A 21,287-nucleotide genomic window follows, 5' to 3' on the forward strand; every position below is an offset into this window, starting at 1 on the left:
TTAACAGTTTGAGTTCTATCAAAGTTACACACCATATTGCATTAACGTACAACTAAGAGATCTGAAATCTGATTCAAAAAAAGATGAGTATTGCTAAGCGATGTTAATTATTTTGAATCAATGAGTGAAGTATAACAATTGATTGAACAACTACCAGATTTAACTACTCTAATGTTGTGCGAACTGTTTCTGTCCATTCCTCTGCACATGCGTTGCAGTCAGATGAAGCGACACCTATCACAGCCGGCTCGACATGGTTACAGCGCGCCCAAACACGTACTCGTGGAAAAGAGTTATTACTGGCAGAACGGAGTGCAGCGCCAGGAATCTGAGAACATAGTATGGAGAGAAAAAACTCAGAGAAAAAAAAACAAGACAAAGCAAAAAAAAAAACAACACAAAACAGCGAAGAAGAGACTATGACAAATGCCGACACACATGGAAAGATAAATATATAAATAATAATATAATAATATATAGTTGTACCTCAACATTCGTCACATTTTTTGTAGGAGCAATCCATGTTTGTAAGAGATCGAGTTTCTCTTCGACAGAAATCCGCTCTTGAACGCCAAGTTCATTCCATACCTGTAAAATGTTGGCAATGGCAACTACAACTATGCATCACTCCACGAATCTGAGGTGGTACGGATTTCAGGTGGAGTATTCTTATAAACGATAGTAGATTATGGACAAGGGGTGATTCCCTCCATTTCTTCCTAATTGCCGTAAAAAACGGCCCGAAAGATGCGGCGCGTGCACAACGCTGCGGACTCCAGTCCAACTCCTAGAAAATAGTGTGCTAGAACGGCCGCGCCGTATCTTCCGGGCCGTTTTTTTACGACAATTAGGAAGAAATGGACGGAATCAGCCCCCTCCCCATGATCTACTATTCCTTATAAGAATACTCCACCTGAAATCCGTACCACCTCAGATTCGTGGAGTGACGCCTTTAAGGGAAGAAGCGCAAAAACATTCGCTTATGGAACTGAAACTTACCATTGGCCAGAGGCGACGCAGCTGACTACTACGTTTTTGAGTTGTTGTTATGGGCAAACATTTGAATGCCGCCGTAAGGATCTGTCGAGATTGACAGTCCTCATGGTTCGCCACCACTTCCCAGGCTAGTCCAGCAACGGTAAGTAGGGCAGGATCGACCTTAATAAAGTTAAGTATGTTCCTTATGAAACATATCAATAACTTATGAAACGTCAATCCTAGCAGATGATTCATTTATTTCACTATCGTATTCTGAATGTCACATAAAAAAAAACTAAGAAAAACAACTAGAAATTTCTCCAAGTTGGAAACTTACTTTCTCCCATGAAACTTAGATAACTTTCACCATAGGATGATCCATACGGATTCCATATCACTAATCATAGATTTGTATGACATATAAAATGCACTATGCGAATACACAGTATGTCTCAGAAGTAATGAGAGTACTTTTATTTAGTCTTCTAAACGTATGGAAGCGTGCGTTAATCATAAGCGATTAGCGGTAGGGCTGAGTAGAATGGGACCTGTCTCTGCAACTCTGAGCCCTGGGAGGAGTCAGGAACACGTGCAAGCCAAATCCTGTAATTTTCAGTAGTCATTAAGGGTGTAGTCACCCCAATGCATCGAAACGCCTGCTAATCGGCTGGAAGTGGTGAAAGTCTTTTGCGAATAAAATGGACCCTAGCTCTGTCCCCACAGACCCCTGGGAGAGTTAGAGTCACGCGCGAACCAAATGCTGTTTTTGTTTCCCGTCCTCATCCAAAATGCAGGGAATCTTCGAGCAACGTTACGGCGGCCACCAAATTCTGAGTCAACGAATCCGCTTCGTACACATTCAAAATGTTGAGAGAGGTTTATGGAAATGATAGCCTGTCCTGTGCTCAAATCTTTTTCCACTAAATTATGAAGTCCTCCGTTTTTTCATTTGTTATTTCTTAGAGGTCGAAGGCTTAGTTCCAGCCCGGCATCGATGTTCCCTGTTTCGATATATGGAACATGGTTTCCACTCGCTGAGCGCCATTCTTTCATTATTACTTCATTTCTTTCATTTTTTCATCCTTCCAATATGAGATTTTTGCTCACAAAAAGAGCATTGAATTGAAGGATTGGAAATAAGCTTCAATCATAACAAATCTTTTTTTTTTTCTTGTTTTCATCAAATTTTATGAAAAGGACAATGAAACCGCTTTGGCATGAGTTGGAAGCATAAGAAGGTGGGGAATTAGAATAAAATGACAAAGAAATACGAAGAAAATATACCTGGGAATCAACAGCAGCCTCTCTCGCTCTTCCAATTTGTTCGATAGCCGAGAGGACATTGCCGGACATGAGATGAACGAGAGCAATGGGAACCGAACGATCAACATTAGAGCACTTTGTTTTCGTGTCATTAGACTGATGAGCGAGAAAGTGCCGGGATACAGCCTGAGTACAACGTTTACACATACACTAAATAAAATACACATTGAAAAAACCAACAAATCTGAAAAGAAAAAAGCAAAAATCATCAAATTTTCAATGTGTATTTCATTCCAATGAGACCGAATTCGCGGACAACTAGGTGCATTTAGATTAAAGTAAATTTATCTATACACTTACTAGCAGTTTCAAGTTTGATACAACTTTTTCATTTCCTGGCAGTTGCATAGATAAGCAAACATGTTTTTTTCTTTCATTTACGTTATTAATTGTCTCAAAACTGTTTTTTAAATGACCGAACTCGTCACGGTTGATCCAGAACGCTGCGCAGCAATGAAATGATGAGCAATGGTGGAGATGTGCATAACCTTTCACAAAGCACTTGGCATGTTGACAGGGTGATAAAATAGTTAATGAGAAGCAAAAGTGAAACGGTATTTAATTTAAAAATAAATGAGGAACAACCTGAAGCGTCGGTAGATCAGACGTTCTGAGATGGGTCATGAGCTGCTTTTGATCAAATGATGAAGCAACACCAACTGAAATGGAGAATCCCATAACGGGCAAAGAATAAAATGTCAACCGTAGCCTATCAATCTCTTTGGGACGCAGCAACACACTCAAATTTAATTCAGCATTTTTTTTTTGTGAGGTTTTTGAACGGTAAAATGGCTCGCGGATGCTAACCGATCTGTCAGTATTAGTATTTCTATGCTTCCAGACATGTCTGGTACCAGTCTATGAACTGCGGAGGGATGAACGGGTTCGTTGGTCTAAGTCTACCCGCTGAGTTCCACGAAAAAAAAAAAACGGCAGAAAACGTGCACTACTGATGAATATGAACCATAGCAGATCTATAGACAACGTATACGAAATTGATAAGAGGAGCCATTGGATTAAATACAAGCAACTATTAGTTACCGACTGATTGCGTAGTGGAATCTGAATATATCTGTTCGAAGCATTTTTAACTACTAAATTTACATCTCGCTGAGTATTTCCCTTCGGGTATGCAAATTTCTTTGATCTTCTGCTTCTCAGAGTGGTGCACACATATTTTCTTTCAAACACAAGGAGCAGAATATCACAAAAGCATCGAAGCTAATAAAAAAACATCCTACCTTCGTTAGGAAACATTAGCTCGACTTCTGGGATCAGAGTAGGTTTAGTTATATAAACCGAATCATCTGGCAACGATACGCACCGTTTGACGGATCCATCCTAAATGACGATCTAACATTCACAACTTTGATAATAACTACGTACGGAGAACAACAATGAACAGACTGTGGAAAATTTAAGACACCTTTTAAAGTAATAAGGATTTTTTTCTCGGATTTCATAACGGAGATGATCGAAGAAGATAAAACTGCATATGCAGCAAACATGTACAAGCAATTACTAACTTTTGGCGTTTGGTAGAAATATTTTCGAGTAAGCGTAGACGTTTTGTCTGAGGGAACACCACACTGAGCGAAATCATTCCGTCCCCATCCAAACGTACGACCATCCTTGGACACAGCGATGGTATGGTTTCCACCTACATAGAAGCTGGTTATTCAAACAGCTGCTTTCATATGCAATTTTCGTACCAGCACTTCATAAAATTACCACAGTGCGGTGGGGCGCAGCAGGTGGGATCGAGGGTGGACCCCTGTTAGTACCACTCATCGCTGGAGTTCGCGATGGTCCTACCTCGATCGCAATATAGCTCCACCGCGCTGCTTCGACTGCGCCAGCAGTACAGAAGTGCACCAGATTTAAGGCTTTAAAAAAATTCGATCTACAGGACCGTTTCTCAAAACAATTTGAGAAAATTGAGCGTTGTACTGCTCACATTTGTGATCCAAGCCTCTAACCCTATCTTATTACCCTATTTTAGCGGAGAGATCCCTTAAAATCGTCAATTTCGTGCTAAGCCGCCTTGAAGCAGTCAGTAAACAAATCTCACCGGATCGAAATTACTAATATTATAAAATCATTCCAAAATGTTCACCGCAAGCAACAAGTTCCCATTTAACATCGCGAGGATCGAATAGGATATGAGGCTCGCTGCGCTCCGTTTTGTTTCCATGTCCGAGTTGGTAGTCAAGACCCTGAAAAGTGGAAAGGAAAGAACTTGCGAAATATAACAACATTATAAATATTATGGACCAACCTTGCCCCATGTGAACAACGATCCTTGATCGGTGACCACTGCTGAATGGGAAAGACCAGTTGCTGCTTCGGTTACACGACCATCGAGTAAGTGTAGAACTTCTCGAACACCCAAATCATCACGAGGAGCGTCCATTGGGAGTAAGATTTTCGGTTTCTCCATGTTGGGTGAAGGCTAGGAATAGTGCTTTATCAATTTAATGAAAAAGTAGCTTTCGAGCAAGTGCAACGGTTTTTTTTAATGACTCCCAAATAATGTTAATATTGAAATAAATTTTAATATATACATAAGTAGTAAATAAATAAGTACATATAAATAATATAAATTGTATAAATTTTTAACAATCTTAATCTGAAAACAGATAAATAATTAATTAAACTAAATTGAAATGAATCAAGCAGTTCATTTACAAGAATGCTCACCATTTCTTCTCCTTCTTCATCCGCCATTCTTTTCAACTGAGCCATTCGCAACCGTCTAACAACAAACATACGCATTTTCACTTCTTGTGGATTTCGACCCCACTCGAATATTCGCCCTTCATCCGTGATCGCAATTGAATGGTAGAAACTTGTAGCAATTTTTACGAACTAAACATAATTGAAGGCGTGCAAGAATAAATTAACCTGAATTGGAGTCTTAAGCACGGAAACTAACTTTCAAATTTGCATCAATGGGAAGAGGTCGGAAAGCATACTGTTTCCTAACATCTTCATCAGTTCCCATTTGACCATAACTACCACCTCCAGCGACAAGTATCGTCCCGGATTCCGTGAGTAGGACAGTATGAACACGACCGCAGCTGACAGCTTTGATCGGCTCTCTGCAAATCATAGTCCTCTATGGTAACGATTATTAGACAAAAACACAAAAGACATATAACTAATCTAAGTTCTGAGGAGCAAAAGTACAAAATTATTCTGAAAGATCAACTGAACGCTAACGTTTTTGGGATTCGATCATGAAATTAAATCTGTTACGACTGGATATTCTATTTATTTAATGGCTAAAAGTACCTCTGGCAGTGAACAACAATACTTACCAAGAAAAATTTATGAGTTTTGGGCGGTTACCACATACGCTCTTCAAAGTTATGGATCATCGAGAAAGAATCAAAATGAGAAGTACATCAGAGCCTGCTGCTCAAAGGATCCCATTCACATTAAGCGAAAAGAGTCCCGTAATTGCTTGTTAGTATTTGACAATTACAGACTCACTAGTCACAAAAATTGCTGCCAAAAAAAATACTTCTTAGAAATGAAACTTTAACTAATGCGAATAATTAGTTGAAATAACAACGGATAACAAAAGACTAACTTCAGCTGTGTAACCGGTGTCGGTGAATGACAATCCTTGATATGACGGCCACCCAAGCCTAGCTGACCCCATACGCCCCAGCCAAACATCCATAATTGTCCTTTCGTATTGAGAATGGCAGAGTGAAACTGACCGGCAGATAATTCACGAATTGGTCCCCAATTCCCTTCTACTACCTAGAAAAAATCTTTTATAAAATGAAATCGGAAACCGATGCGCAAATATAAACGTCTATTTATAAAAAAAAAACGTCTGTGAATAATAAAAATACGTTCCAAAAAAACTTTTTTAACGCAGATTGTGTTAATAAAAATCAAAATACCGTCGCTAGAAGACAGCGAATAAGCTCTCTGCTGCAGTTTGAGTATTCTATATTGTACACCTATCTTAAAATGCTAACAAAATTACCCTTTTATTCAAGGTCATGCCTTCAAATAAATGTGGAAGAATCCAGAAATATACTCCCCAAAGAATTATATTACTGGAAAAAAATAACCGTTAGCAACTATCCGTTCTTGTAACCTGGACAACGAAACGCGAAAGTTTGTGCTGTAGAGATTCAGCGGGAAGTGAGTAGAAAACTAATTTCCTCATCCTGAAGTTCCTATAAGTTTCTAGTTAAATGTGATCCACATAGAAATTTCCGTATGCACAATTTGACTGTTGTCCGAGTTTTTCGATAAGCAGCAAAAACAAATTTTTGAGACAGCAAAATATGACAATTCCTCGCGATAGCGTTGAACCTTCCGGACATTCCTGCTAGGAAATATCTTATTTTGTTTCGTTGAAAAACTTCATAAAGAACATTGGGTCAGTGGTGTACGTGCGTTTTCTGTCTGGAACCCACTTAACGTACAGATCTGACCGTTGTCGTTGAACTCAGCATTACGTGAACAGTCCATTTTATTATATTTCCCTCGACCAATGCAACAACATTTTCATCGATATCGATTCTTCGATCATTGATGCAAGATAGAACTTTAAATCTTCGCATTCATTCGCGTAGAGCGTCATACTCTCAGTGTCACTATTTTTAAATGTTAATAATAATTATGAACACTTAAACTCACTTCCGGCTCAAAGACCTGCTTGCAGTGCCCAACTCCACATTGACCAAAGCGATTTCTTCCCCAAGCAAAGAGACGACCTAACAGTTAATAAATTTAAAAAAAAAACAGTGTCACATGTCTTTAAAGGCATCACCCCACGAATCTGAGGTGGTGCAGATTTCAGGTGGAGTATTCGTATACAAGATGGGAGACTACGGAGAGGGAGGTGATTCCGTCCATTTCTTACTAATTGCCGTAAAAAACGGCCCGGAAGATGCGGCGCCGCACGAGACTGGCGCGCTCCAATCGAACCTCTTGTACAAAATGGTGCGCCAAAACGAATGAAGCCATATCTTCCGGGCCGTTTTTTACGGCAATCAGGAAGAAATGGACGGATTCACCCCCCTCTCCGTAGTCTCCCATCCTGTATACGAATACTCCACCTGAAATCTGCACCACCTCAGATTCGTGGGGTGATGCCTTTAATGAAACTTTTAAATGACTGCGGGAACCAACTGGGCTCTGTACTTATATTTGATTGACCCTGAAATCGAATATTAAGGTTGCTACTTGATTTCCGGAAATTAGACTGTATTTCAAATATTCTAATTAGGTCTTTATAGCTATATCAAGGTCAAGACGTGCCCTGACTGTTCGAAGCAGCAACGCTATCACAATTATTGATATGAACGGTAATATTTTTTTCTAATTCCAATTTTGCAGAAAAAAGTTTATTTACGGGTATGACAATGAACATCGACTCTTTTGAATAACTAACGATTCGAATCGCGCGTTTACGGATGAGAAGATGTGATTCAAAGCCATCTTCTTGACTCACGCTTAGGTAACAGTAACGTCTGGCTATTTTCCTGACTTCTGAATTTTCCAACGAAAGATGGTTGGAATTGATAGTTTTTCTGACTATTTTCAATTGCTAAAGTTCATGGAGATGAAAATAAAAAAGTTGTCTTCCTTGTCTTTCTGAATTCCAGATTTTAGGAAACAATTAAGTTAAGTTTGCTTCACTTTATTGGAGAGGGCTTCGTAAATAAGCTTATTCTACAGCTTTTACACGTTAAATAAAGTTTGTGGAATAAGAAAAGTAAATTTCAGAAAAAAAAGGTTTAATTCTACTAAACCAGATTTGGTACTAAGTACCACAAAATCATTATTGCCCAGTTTGATATCATAGCCTCTACGTTGCTCAGGCAGTTCTCCGTTACTACTAATTAAATATATGGGAAATTTCCTGTTTCGAGAACGCAACCAGAAAATTCGGTAAGTAAAGAATGCCAAATGCGAAATCTTTTAAATGAGAAAAGTTAAGCAATGGCGAGTAGTAGAAGAAGCAAAATTGCAGAAAAGGTTGTTGAAATACTGGAGTTGAAATATGTCCACGTCCTAAAATCTACAAAATATCTTTGCGGATGGAAATGTCTCATTTTTAAACTCCAATTAAAATTAAATTGGCTGACATGAACAAGGAAATCCTTGGAAACGTACCAGCAGTTGTGAGAACCAAAATATGTTCAGCCCCACAGCAAACAAAACGGGGGCGTCCTTCTATGTGTACCGGATGAGGCAACTGAAAAAAACTCGAGCAAATCTCTAAGAAACCCTTGAAATGGCAACTTTACAGCTGCTTAACTATACTTCATTAGCAATAAAGTAGACCAAAAAGTGAAGCTTACCTGTTGAGCATGCGACTTTTTAGGACTAGACGACACTTCTACAGGTGTCTTGCGAGATGTTTTGTTAACTTCTGAAAATTGAAGTAATAAGGAGAACTAGCTCACATGCTCTTTACTAAAAACAAGCTCTGAAAGAATTGTAGGGAACTGTCATTTTAAACAGAATGAAGAGACTGAACCACAGAGGGGACGCAAACGCAAGAGGAGGTAGAAGGGTAAGGTCCAAGGTCCACAGGTTTTGTACTCTTTCCAAATTACTTGAGTTCTGGTCTATTGGTCTTGATTGGTCTTGAGCTGGTGAAAATGTGGTTCAATCAACGTCAAGAGAATGTTACTCAAAATGTCACACGTTTTTGGGGGTACCTTAGGGATTGAGAGCTACAATGACCTGTACAATCATGCTAAAAAGCTTAAATGCTAAATACTTAAAAATACAATTTTTCATCGATGTCTCATTTTTGAGGAAAATACTATAAGAGTACATAACAAAGTTACAGCGAGCAGTGATGATAAAACAACTTTATTCTATGTAATCCACTGAAAAGTTGTTAGTAAGTTGCCCAAACTTATGAAAAGTGACGTCTATTTTCTTGCGGCTATTACAGTTTTGATTGATTAAACTTTAACGAATGCTTTAGAATAGTTTTCGACTTACGACCAATCGTTAGATAAATAACTGCATTAAAACAGAACCTGTGCTCTCGAGTGGCCGATGCTGTTGATTCGTAAAGTCTCCCCAAATGACCAATTGTCCATTTGAAGTGATAGCTACAGAGCCGTTGATACCACAGCTAATGCTTCTGTGGACGGCACTGCTTTCCTAGAGGATGGAAATGTGTATTGTGCGATTCTGCCAATCACAATTTTTAGTTTCAAAGAGACCTGGTTCCACACCGCTTTGTCGCTAATTATGTACATGGCAGAGATTAGGTACAGAATGGAGCAGTGCTTTGGAAACCTAGAAAGGAATAAAACTCAAATGTTGCAAATTTCAGAACAATTAAAAGTTACCTCGGAGCGTATTTTATTGCTACACTCATACAAATTTCATGATGAGCTATGGAGTTCAGTGAAGCTTGCCATTCGCATAGAAGAGAAATAAGTACACCTACTTCTTGGTCAGTCAATTCACTCCAATCAAGGTTAGATGCACAAGTGATCATCTAAATTCAAACAAACACTACAGAACTATGATGCATCTAGTGGACGACTATACTGTTGCTTCAAAACAAACCAAAGACCGCGTCGAAGTTCCCGCAGTTGCCGACTGTTTCGAACCATTTCGAATCAATACACGAACAACATCGATTTGGCTTGTCCCTTGACGGGATGCCAACAATGTTGCACTTCTCCATAGCTCAGCTTCAGCACAACGTTTAGCCCCGCTATCGATGTCAGCATGTCGTGATAAGAAGGTACTGCAATCAGCACCAGAGACAACTCGTTCAGGGGAAGCAGAAACAGTTTAACCACAAAGATATAAGAAATCTAAAATTCATTAAAATCATAATCTTCTTCCAATGCTTACCTGAGTTCATTATCGATGTTCAGACGAGCATCAGCTATACTACATGACTCCTCGCTAGACTTTGCAGTCAGTATTTCGCTTTTTCGGACGTATAGGTCAACCACACGCTTTCGCAGCGGAGATCGACTGTCAGCTTCTACCACTCGCAAAAGCTAAAACGAAGGCTTTAAAGGCTTTCATCAATTGACAAGAAAGGCCGTAAGGTGTGAAATGCCCTCCGCAACCAAATGATCCTACGTTCCACGTTTCGATTTATCGTTCACGAACTCATACAAAAGTCTCTAAGAAGTAGATGGCGGAGTGTTTGAAGCATAAAATTACTGAATCTACTTCGTCGGTGTTAGGAACCCCAACCAAAAAGTTCAAAGTTTTGTAAACAAAAAACATGTGCTAGTTTTGTTGGAAAATGCACCATATTGAGCTGACAAGGGTCGTCTATCTCTTGGATGGCTTCCACATCCATAAGGTACGAGCAATACAGGTACGAAAGCACCAAAGTAACATGAATAATCTTCACGTATGTAAGTGAATTACCCCTTTAGTTGGAAATAGATTCGATATGAACTAGAGTGGATTTCGTCAAGGGAAGGATTGAGTCCCACTTATGTCAGTGCGGCTCTAACACCGAAAATCAAGGAAAGTTATTCATCTTCTTTCAAAACTAAAATGCTAACTAAGAACGAAGCGACTATTTAAAAATGTAGAGCTGCATATATACGTAAGAGAAAAAGTCTTCGAAGTTGACCTGGTGAAGTGAAGCGAAACGGGACAAAATTACTATTGCAGCGACAAAAAACAATGTGATCATACACCTGGTTTGACAAGAGGAAGATCAGAAAGAAAACAATCCTGTCTCAAACAACAAACCTCAGGCAGCAAATGTTCCTCCTGCTGATAACAAGCGAAAAGATCCACGAGATCGTCCATGCTGATCTTTAAGAAACAGATTTTACTAATTTATAAGATACTCTTTTTATAACGCAGCCTCCTATCTGTTCCAAACACAAATTCCCCAGCAGTAGTAAGAAAGAATGACGAAAAGAAAACAACAGTGGTTATATAATAGTGCGAATCACCGACTAACCTCGACAGCTTTAGCCATAAAGAGTAGATGAGAAAGATCAGAAGGCGACAACGTCTTTCCACGTCGAGCCGACAATAAGGTTGGAAGCACGCTGCGCTAGAAACAGTATCTGTTACAACAGTTTCGTCTTACGTCTTTGATCTCGGAAAGCTTTCGAGAACTGAGACCTCCAGCTTAGTGGCTGAAGAAGGCTGAAGAAAAGGAACATAATCAAAAATTGCCCGTTCAAAACTTTTAGTTTTGTGATCCATTTCCGTGCCAAAAAAAATATATTCATAGAACACATACATAAATTTGCAAGCCACAAAACATGAAGATTAATGGACTTTTTTCGTCCTGATTTCTAGTTTCTAATTTTTTTCAAAGTTTTTCTAGTTTTTTTATTCAACATCCATTAATGGGGAATTAAAAAGCACACAACACATACTAACAACAATTAAACTGGTAACGATTTACGAATTATAATTTACGAAAAAAGAGATTTGTTTGAACTTTCTCAAATTAAGTACAGGAACATTTAAAACTCACATTAGTAAAGCCTCACTACCCCATCTATGATTCTCAAAAATAGGCTTGTTTTTAGGACGTATGGAAGCAGGTATCACATCTAACAATAAGTGTTTTACTTTTCGCGACAAAGTCTACAATTCCACTATCCAACATTTGTACATGTACATGGATGGAAAACAGTGCTTATTTGCTCATGCGATCACAACGCGTCCGCTGCTGCTGATGTACTTTCGCTGCTTGACATACGCTTCTTTCCTGCCCCAAATTAATCCGTGTCACTATGGTCTAGTCAAACAAACGTGTCTGTGCGTACGACCACACCTTCGCGTGTACATTTAACCAAAGTATATGATGAAGCTTTTATTTGATGTTAACTAGCGTAAAGAAAATCTATGCGATGTTCGTCAGCAAACTTTCTCCACAACAATTTGCAATTGCAAATTGAACAATTTGCGTGATATCGTTTAACCTTGTAGATACCTCGAAAAGGTAGTTATAATTGCATAGTGCTGTTTTTTTTTCTAAATATGGGACTGATATATTTTCCACAGACACTGAAACGTCATTAGTATGTTTAAAGTGAATTATAAAATAAAGCTTTCAAAACCAAAAAAATAGAAGAACGAAATTGTGAAGACTTGTAGGACCGTGCGCAAACAGAAGAAACTTTGCACCTGCAGTTGGGATCCGTCAATGAAGCACGCCTTGGCAACTTGTTGAATCGAGGACAACGAAAAAGAAGGAAGTCGGAAAAGAAATTCGGCGGCGACGTTCTCCAACGGGCTGAATTATCGACAATAAGAGAAAATAGAGGCTATCAAAAACCATCTGGAAAAAGGTATCATTGGAGGAAGTTAGAATAATACGTGAGTTTTGTATTCAAACGAAAAGCGGAGTTTAGTCAATATACGAAAGCAAAGTGAGACAGCTGTTTTCTAATGGGCGCCTCACAGCTGCGACGGCTGCTGGTAATGTAACTGAGATCAAAGAACTAAGCATGATTTGCTTTTTTCTATAATATAATGTGTTTTTGCAGATTATCTAATGTTATCGCATAATTTCTTTTATGTATGAATGCGTTTTCATCCTTCACATTTCGTAATAATTTTAGTGGGAGATGTTTCAAGTGAATGAACACGCAATCAAATGCATAACATAAAGAGTTAAAACGTGGATTAAATATAAACCTGGATGCACTCTGCTGAACACGGATCAGTCCCCTCTCATTGATGAGTAGGCACGATGGTAAGCGAGCTGGTCTCGACGATAACGACACAAATCCTAGTGGTCGGCATTCGCAAGCACCTCTCACTACTGAAAACTCCAGTCGCACAGCATTTAACTGTAAATTGATTTGCTAGAAGATACAACACCACAACATTCTCTTTTTCACTGCTCCTGAAGGTGCAAACGTACTCCGAAATGCACTGCGCTCCTCACTTCTGCTTGTTTAGAAACTGTAAATAGGACGTTGGAAGTGTAGTGAACCATCCAAGTGTCAGGTGGTACCTTAACAAACCACGTGTAAAAATTCCGGGTCTTGAGAAAAATCTCAGCCACAGTGCTTATGGTTTTTTTAAAATATACGTTCTCGTCCATTTCGTCACTAAAAGGATCACACTAAGTTAGTCGAGGCTACTTGACGCTTCGCTCGGTGCTAAGCAGGGGCTAACCGCGGACTTGTATCTGCACTGAGAAATTCGCAGAATCAGGGATAGACTCCTTATTTCTGCTGTGCCGAGATTGGCTTATAATACCTTTGCATTCCGCACGTCGGTTGGGCCAAAAGCCTGCAGACAAGCGACTGGGAAGTGCACGAGGGATTGTTTGGAGTCACCTTCAACATATAAGCTCCACTTGTCCTTTCCGGGAGAGAACGCTCTTCCAAAACTCATCGGACTAGAGGCCGCCAACCTACCCATGGGATTTTAAAATTATGTGCATTTCACAGCAACAACAAAGAGTCCCTTGACTCCTGAGGAAAGCCTGGTAAGGTAGGGCTAGGTAGGAAGGGGTTGCAAGAATCATCTAGACCTACCAGAGCGGAAAAGGACCAGGATGATTATCTGTACAAACAACGCATGTACGCCTGCATCGGAAACGGCTAGTAAAGATTCGATGATGCAAGCCAGGAAGATTAAGTACGACGTCATTGCACTGACCGAGACGAGGCGATGCCATCCACTAAACCCCGTATATGACATTGGAGAAGGACTGTTCTTAGGAACATGAGACAATAGAGGAGTTCGTGGAGTCGCGCTCCTCATCAACCAGAGTATGGTAATGAACAAAGACGCTTTCGAACAACTTACAACCCGAATCGGACATTTACGGATGAAATGTGTATCAACGTTATCTCTGTTGCTTATGGCTCTAACTGCAGGTTACGATAAAAATGAAGTCGAAGTCTTCTATATGGATCTGGAGAAGATCACACCTTGTACAACGTAATTGTTGACGATTTCAACATCAAAATTGACTCAGAAGAACGTCTGAGTAGCTTCACTTCGGGATCATCGACCTACAATGGAAAGAGCAGGGGAGAGGCTTCTGAGTTTATCATGGTGGAAAAAACGATTAATGGGAGCTCACAATTTTAAAAGCGCTTTTCTGCAAGGTAGACGCGGGAATCGCTCGGTGGAAGCCTCTATAACAAAAGAGATGACAAAACGGCTAGTGTGTGGAGATGCAGAAATTTGCTACGAAACTAAAGTATAAAGGATAAAGAGTCTGGCGTTAATCAATCCGTTTACGATGCGCCACCACGCTCACTTCAATTCAGAATCGTTTAAGGTTTACAACTGGTCAATACAGTGACCTACGAGGACTAGCTGATGTGTCAAGCCGTTGTTTTTATCCTCCCAGTCAAGTCTGGTAGCAAATTATCGACCGTCATGTGCTGTATATCTAAAGAATATTGGGATGACGCTCTATTACAAAATACATGAAATTGTTAGGGAAGTTATTTTTCTCAGAGGAGATGAAGGGAAGAGAACAGGAGAAATCAATTATAGTCCCTTCTCTGAGAGAGTCAGAGATGTGATGAGAGATCACTCAGGAGGGGAAATACTATCACGGTGACCACCAAAAATAACATCCTGGTCCGCGACCCACAAAAATTAAAAACCGTGCGCTCTTAATGTTTTAAAAGAAAATGAGAGCTTGAAACAAGGAAGCAAATAATTAAAAAAACACACCTTATATCGCTTTTTTGGAACTGCTCCGACAGCAGAAAGTCCATTGTGGAGTTCTACGAAGCAACCAACGCTGTCAAGTACAGTGATACCCTCTGCGCAGAGACGAAGATGAGAAGAGGACGGCTCAGTCTTTAAATATGTAAAGATAACTAATATTATGTGACAGCTTTAAAAACATTATGAAACAACCTTTTTGAATTCTGACGGAATACAAGTCGTTAAAACTTCTGTTAAACATCGTCCACCGTTTTCAAGTGGGATGATCCACTGAGCGTCTGTGAAACTAGTGAGCTAGAAACTAGGCCATAAAAAAAGCAATATCTATAAAAATTTGCCATACAAAGAAACATACCAAAATATCAGTGGTATCACTTGTCTGCACGACTTCAACTTCGCGTATACTTTGCGGTGCGCTTAGTTCAGCTATGCATTTTCTAGTGCTCAAATCCACCAACAATACAGCGCCAGCCTAGAACAGAACAAAACCTCTTGATAAAAGGTCGAGGAATTTGTTATTACAAACTCAAACTAAAAAAAAACAGAAATTATCAAACAATTCTTTAATTTCTGTTAATGGAGAACATGTCCATTAAAAACACAAAACAAATGCAAGTTAGATCATAGGAGTGACGGAAAAAAAGAATCCCTTGCTTAAAAAGAATATTCGCCAAGTACATATTCATTTTGAGCAGAATCTCTTCATTCTTACAAGGAAACACCTTATAATATTGCGATGAAAAGCTACAAAAGGCAACGAAGGGTCCAAATCAATGCAGTTTCATAGTGTGATTAAACTTCAACAAACTACAAACTCAAAAACGTTTTGGATCCACTCAGGGGGAAAAGAAACACCACTTCGCACGAGGAAAAATTGAATGATTCAGGTGGCGGAGCGGTTGGGGTCGGAGGGTTACCGTCGGTAGCACCACTCACTACTGGAGTCCGAGTGAAGTTAGCGGAGGTCCCACCTCGATCTCACGAGCTAGCTCCGGGCCGCCTTAAGCGCTACTTTAGGTTCAGTGCAGCTGCTTAGGCAACTACGAGCTTTAGGTCTTTTTGTTCCGACCATACCAAACACCTTGCACTAACTATTCCCTAATTAACTTAAACTTTAACTATTTTAACGCTGAGTACGTGGCATTCACTAAAGAAGAAATGGTCTAAACAATAAAATTTCGTAGTTAACTTGAACAAACATAAGGAAAACCGAATTTCTCTCTACTCATCATTACTGCGAAGGATGTTTAGTTTTGCCTTGAAATTATCTTAACAATTTGCTACGCTGTAAACATATATAACAAGAACCAACGCATTGTGAAAAAAAAGAAGCGGACAACAAGTGAAACCCCAACAAGAACACCGCCTCTCCAAAACAAACCTTTGAGGTAGAAGAGATTTGTAATCTTTTAACACACTTCTGACTAAAACTCTCTTTGTAAAACACAAACCTTGTTAGAAAGGACGAGAAGGGGCCGCGGTGGGTTTCGCGTGACAAAACACTGCATGCATGTTGGAGCGACGAGGCATTCCTCTACTCCTGGACTGGCTAAGGAAATAAGAATGGAACTCTGTTCAGGCAGCCATCTTGAGCCTCCCCACGGAACATCCTGTTCAAAATAGACAAAATAGAATACTTCCTATAAGTGAACGCAGTACAATGATAATTCTTAAAGAACATCTTTTTTCAAAAAATTAAGAATTCAAAACAGAGCTGAAACAATGTATAGCGGAGGCTCACGAAAAGAAAAACTGGATTTTGTATCACCCTGCAGTGTGAAGGATAGTGCAATTCCCCAGTGAACTTTAACACTGAAGATCGCGCTAATGAGACAGGCAATCAAAATTGCGAAGTTCGAAGAGGAGGACGTAACGTAAAATAGAAAGAGAAAGCGAACCATTAAATTCTTGATCGGTGTCAGTAGAACATTCCCGTCTGCAAGTCCAAACACTACGAAAGTAGCTTCCGGCCCTAAGCAAACGGAGACAAGATCTACTTCTTGGCTCCATAGAGAATGCCGACGGATCAAACTACGTCGGGGCTTGTCGTTTGCCAATTTGCAGTATGTTTGCACATCACCTAAATAAACAACATTAGGCATTAACATTAGGCAAATCTTGGACATAGACAACAAAAATCCGTGAACGACAAACTTATCCATAAATATAAATGTTACCAGCTCAAATGTTTAAAGGCATCACCCCACGAATCTGAGGTGGTACGGATTTCAGGTGGAGTATTCGTATACGGAGTCGTAGACTATGGAGAGAAGGGTGATTCTGTCCATTTCTTCCGTAATTGCCGTAAAAAACGGCCCGGAAGATACCGTTTTGAGCGTTCCGGCGCTCTATTTTCTACAACGAGTTCGATTGGAGCGCGCCAGCCTTGAGCACGCACCGCATCTTCCGGACCGTTTCTTACGGCAATTAGGAGGAAATGGACGGAATCAGCCCCCTCTCCATAATTTACTATCCCGTATAAGAATACTCCACCTGAAATCTGCACCACCTCAGATTCGTGGGGTGATGCCTTTAACTGCGAAGTATTAAGGCTGGAAACAAAAAGGTGTGAAAATTCGAGTTTGCTTGAGCCTTCTTCGCCGTTGCTTTTTTCAGTGCTAAGTGGTCCCCAGGGCCCATTATATTGCAAACGATATTTCGTTTGCAATATAATGTTTCGACGTCGTCGTCTTATTTAGAACTTCGAAAGTCTAACAAATACTCTAACTATCCTCTCAAACAGTCAAACAGCTAGCTTATCACGACGTAAGTTACCATTCAGCAAAAAAAGAAGTTCACTAAGAGCTGGAGCAGGGAATTACATAACCGTTAAAATTACCTTTACGAACATTATTTTTCTAGGCTGCGACCAATTCAACGCGTAGAATACGTTACACGTTCTTGAAATAAGATTTACGATGAATATCAGATTTTTTCAACGCGGATTTTCCTAGCTGAATTACTGGGATAAATGTGCCCCATCAGTGTGAAACGATGTTACATGAGTGTCCAATAAGTCATAACTGATGCCTCGTCAAGAACTGCGCTTGATAAACATTTCTAGTCAGAGGCTTCTTCATTCAGTTTGGGCCTTCTTCACTCGATTCTTTCATTAAAAAGCTTTAAATCAAAGGCATCACCCCACGAATCTGAGGTGGTGCAGATTTCAGGTGGAGTATTCGATTACGGGATGGGAGACTATAGAGAGGGGGGTGATTCCGTCCATTTCTTCCTAATTGCCGTAAAAAACGGCCCGGAAGATACGGTTTTGAGCGTTCCGGCGCTCTACTTTCTACAAGGAGTTCGACTGGAGCGCGCCAGTCTTGTACGGCGCCCCATCTTCCGGGCCGTTTTTACGGCAATTAGGAAGAAATGGACGGAATCACCCCCTCTCCGTAGTCTCCCATCCCGTATACGAATACTCCACCTGAAATCTGCACCACCTCAGATTCGTGGGGTGATGCCTTTAAGATAAACCCACTTTTGACAACTTTCAGTTTGCTGAGGAGTTCAAACAGCTTGCGTTGATGTACGCAAATGGCTATTTTGTCATTTTTCGTCCAGCTTAAAAAATGGTGAGAAGGTGCAAAAGGTAGTTGGGTGGGCGCTCAAAACTACTCCGATCGAATTGTACTCTAAGTGCACTCTTCGAGGATCCGAGAAGTTAAGAGCTACTAACAGAAGAAGGAATATGGAGCTGGAACCATTAATGCTATCGAACTCTTCAGACAGTGAAGAAGTGAATAAGTAAATTACATCATGTAGTACTTTCAATGAAGCGAAAACGGCCTGATGGGACTCAATCGAGTCCTTATTTCAAGAATTGATTGGCTAAGTCAATCGCAGCCCTAAAACCTAAGGATTATTTCTAGAGAAACTATGAGATGTAGGCTAAAGCTACTAAGAGAAAAGAGTAGAGCTTTCAGAAATGAGAGTGTGGTTGAGTCTCCACCTCCACCTACACTTCTCCTCGTTTTCTGGGCTCTATTAACGATTTTTTTTGCGCTCTAAGTGCAGTTGAAGCATAGTTCGATTAGAGCAGTGTTGGCTGCCCTACCCAACTACCTTCTGCCTAGGGAGAAGATAAAATCAACCATACAGTTAGCAATCTAATAACAATCAAAAAGCAATCTAATAAGTCTAATTGCATCCAAGAAGTCTGTGGATCCACAGTAGACAAAAACATTAAGCATTATTCATTTAAAAAATGGGGGAAAGAAATAACTAACTGAAGAACTAACTATTAGACAAGGGGAAAAAGAAATAACTAACCAAAGAAAAAACGAATAACTATGATATTGTTCTAGAGCATACTGGACACCTCTTATCCAACAAAACGAATGAAAGAACCGATAAAGGCAATGATTTCACTAATTCGAAGGTTCAGATGCGAAGCGTAATGGGAAAAAAATATTTTAATTACACCGCGAATAAAAGAAAAGACAAGACAAGCAATGCCTACCTTGTGAAGTTAAAAGAACCACAAGAACGAAGTTCTCCTCAGATATATAAGCAAAATCCTTTACAGTATCACCGGGTACAAGTTCATCGAGCTGCGCTTCACACGTATAAGGATTCGCCATCATCCGCTGCTGCGCTGGAAATGAACAAGCAATTAGTATTGTTAGAAAGAATTGAAGAAGAATTAAGAATTAATTAAGAAGTAACTAATGCAAACCTCTTCTGAAATGATGTTCGATTATTTACCTAGTGGTTCTGGTTGTTTATTTAGTGTTAATTATAATTAACCATGTTTTCAGGGATCAAATGAAGTGGAAAAACATGACTATGACTAATCTAGTAGCAAAATTTGCAAGAAATTCGGATTCTGAAGACGGCTTTCTCGTGATATACCTTCGTTACGTATAGGAATATCAGAACACCCATATTTCCTCAGGGAAAACACTGAGCGGAACTTCACGGCAAAAATTTGGACCAACAATAACGATGAAAAGACTCTTTATGGGACCCCTAAGGAAATAAATCTAACCAACCTCATCGGTTTTGCCGGAATAGCGCGGAAAAGTGAATTGCGTTTATGCAGTCAGCTGCTTACTCAGGCTTTCTTTCAGGACGAGTTGATTTCGATCCCAGGCCCCCGGATGAGTACCCGCGGCCGTCGCAAGCACATCGACTCCGGCACCAAGAGGGCTGCTGCTGCTGGTTTCTTGAACCGAATTGAAAAGAGCGCGCTTTCCCACCCAGTCGAATTCTACTTGCTATATTTGAACAAAGAAACAATAATAATGAATAATAAATCCACTAAATGCTCAGAAAAATAGGTGAAATGTATTTGGGGGGACACTCAACACTGCTCTAATCGAACTTTATTTTTGAGCGCTAAAACGTCCGCGGAGCGCAAAAACCGTTCTTCAAATGACAAATGGTTTCCCATTTGAGAATTATTTGAGAAGTTAGTTCATCAAAGGAAAGGTCATCACTGAAAGTGAATAGCAGTAAGTCAACCGGTGCCCCGAACCTTAATATTAGACTTCGAGGGCCCATAACATTTAGTTTAAAGTTATGTTAAGAAAAGAGAAAAATAGAATTCATGCTGTCGCTAACGCTTTAACTTAAGCAGAATCTCTAAATAGGCTTACTGGAACTAGTGACTAGCTAAATCGTATCATGTAGTACTTTCATCGAATCTAAAAATGGCCTCTGGGAAAGTTAAGGACGAATTTCGTGCTCTAGGAACGATTCCAATTGCACTCCAAGTCCGGTTTGAGTTCAACTCGGTTAGAGCAGTGTTGACCGCTTCCCCCTCGAAGCCATTTTAGCTAAGAAAAATCTTTTAAAACATTAGGAAGTCATAGGAACCCCCCGACAGCATTTTAACCAAATAAAAACTTTTAAAAATTCAGAAACCAAGAGAAATAACCGTTGAAAGATCAAAGTCAAAGGGTTAATCACATAAACATAGAACACTTGAACCAACCTCTTCTCTCAGATTTCAGTCGAGAATTTTCTGATCGCATCTGGAGTTCGTAACAGGGAATGGTTGCGGACGAAAATTGGTAGTGTTGTTTTCAAGAATGTCAGAGTGATCATTGAAATATAGATTGGCGAGACGATTTCCGCTGCACTTCAGCCATCTAACATTGTAAAGTGTGTGTGTGCGTCTGTGTGTGTTGGGAGCGTAAAGCACGGTAATTTATCGTGGGAGATTCCCCGCTTCACGACTCATGTTTACTGAAGAAGTTGCCAGACTGTTTTGATTAGAACGATTACTTGTGAGTGATGACAATTTTCCACCACACTCAGAATATCTCGTAAATTTCTTTATTTTTCCCCTATTTTTTTGATTTGTAAAGATTAGGAGGAGAATTTTCGAG

At 39.9% G+C, this 21,287-nt stretch overlaps 1 protein-coding gene across 2 annotated transcripts; it reads right to left on the bottom strand.

The window, feature by feature from the left end:
• Positions 1-163: 163 nt before the first annotated feature.
• Positions 164-20,930, bottom strand: RB195_000355 (uncharacterized protein; the record flags this gene model as incomplete). Of its 2 annotated transcripts, XM_064196639.1 has the most annotated exons (33): positions 164-328; positions 487-588; positions 1,000-1,158; positions 2,263-2,427; positions 2,887-2,960; positions 3,543-3,642; positions 3,828-3,961; positions 4,418-4,517; positions 4,580-4,753; positions 5,002-5,169; positions 5,237-5,402; positions 5,897-6,072; positions 6,967-7,043; positions 8,449-8,530; positions 8,637-8,707; positions 9,330-9,456; positions 9,519-9,594; positions 9,648-9,799; positions 9,871-10,054; positions 10,165-10,316; positions 11,032-11,097; positions 11,249-11,344; positions 12,433-12,541; positions 12,946-13,100; positions 13,175-13,267; positions 14,956-15,084; positions 15,145-15,246; positions 15,308-15,424; positions 16,404-16,562; positions 16,851-17,032; positions 19,415-19,472; positions 19,519-19,549; positions 19,947-19,951. In XM_064196639.1, the coding sequence occupies 33 exons, from the start codon at positions 19,949-19,951 to the stop codon at positions 164-166; spliced, it is 3,906 nt and encodes a 1,301-aa protein (XP_064052520.1). The 2 variants fall into 2 exon arrangements, with proteins under 2 accessions (XP_064052520.1, XP_064052519.1); XM_064196638.1 differs by lacking the exon at positions 19,947-19,951 and adding an exon at positions 20,891-20,930 and having other exon boundaries at positions 19,415-19,549.
• Between the last annotated feature and the right edge of the window lie 357 nt (positions 20,931-21,287).

Source organism: Necator americanus, chromosome IV (genome assembly GCF_031761385.1).
Source record: "Necator americanus strain Aroian chromosome IV, whole genome shotgun sequence".
NCBI lineage: Eukaryota > Metazoa > Nematoda > Chromadorea > Rhabditida > Ancylostomatidae > Necator > Necator americanus.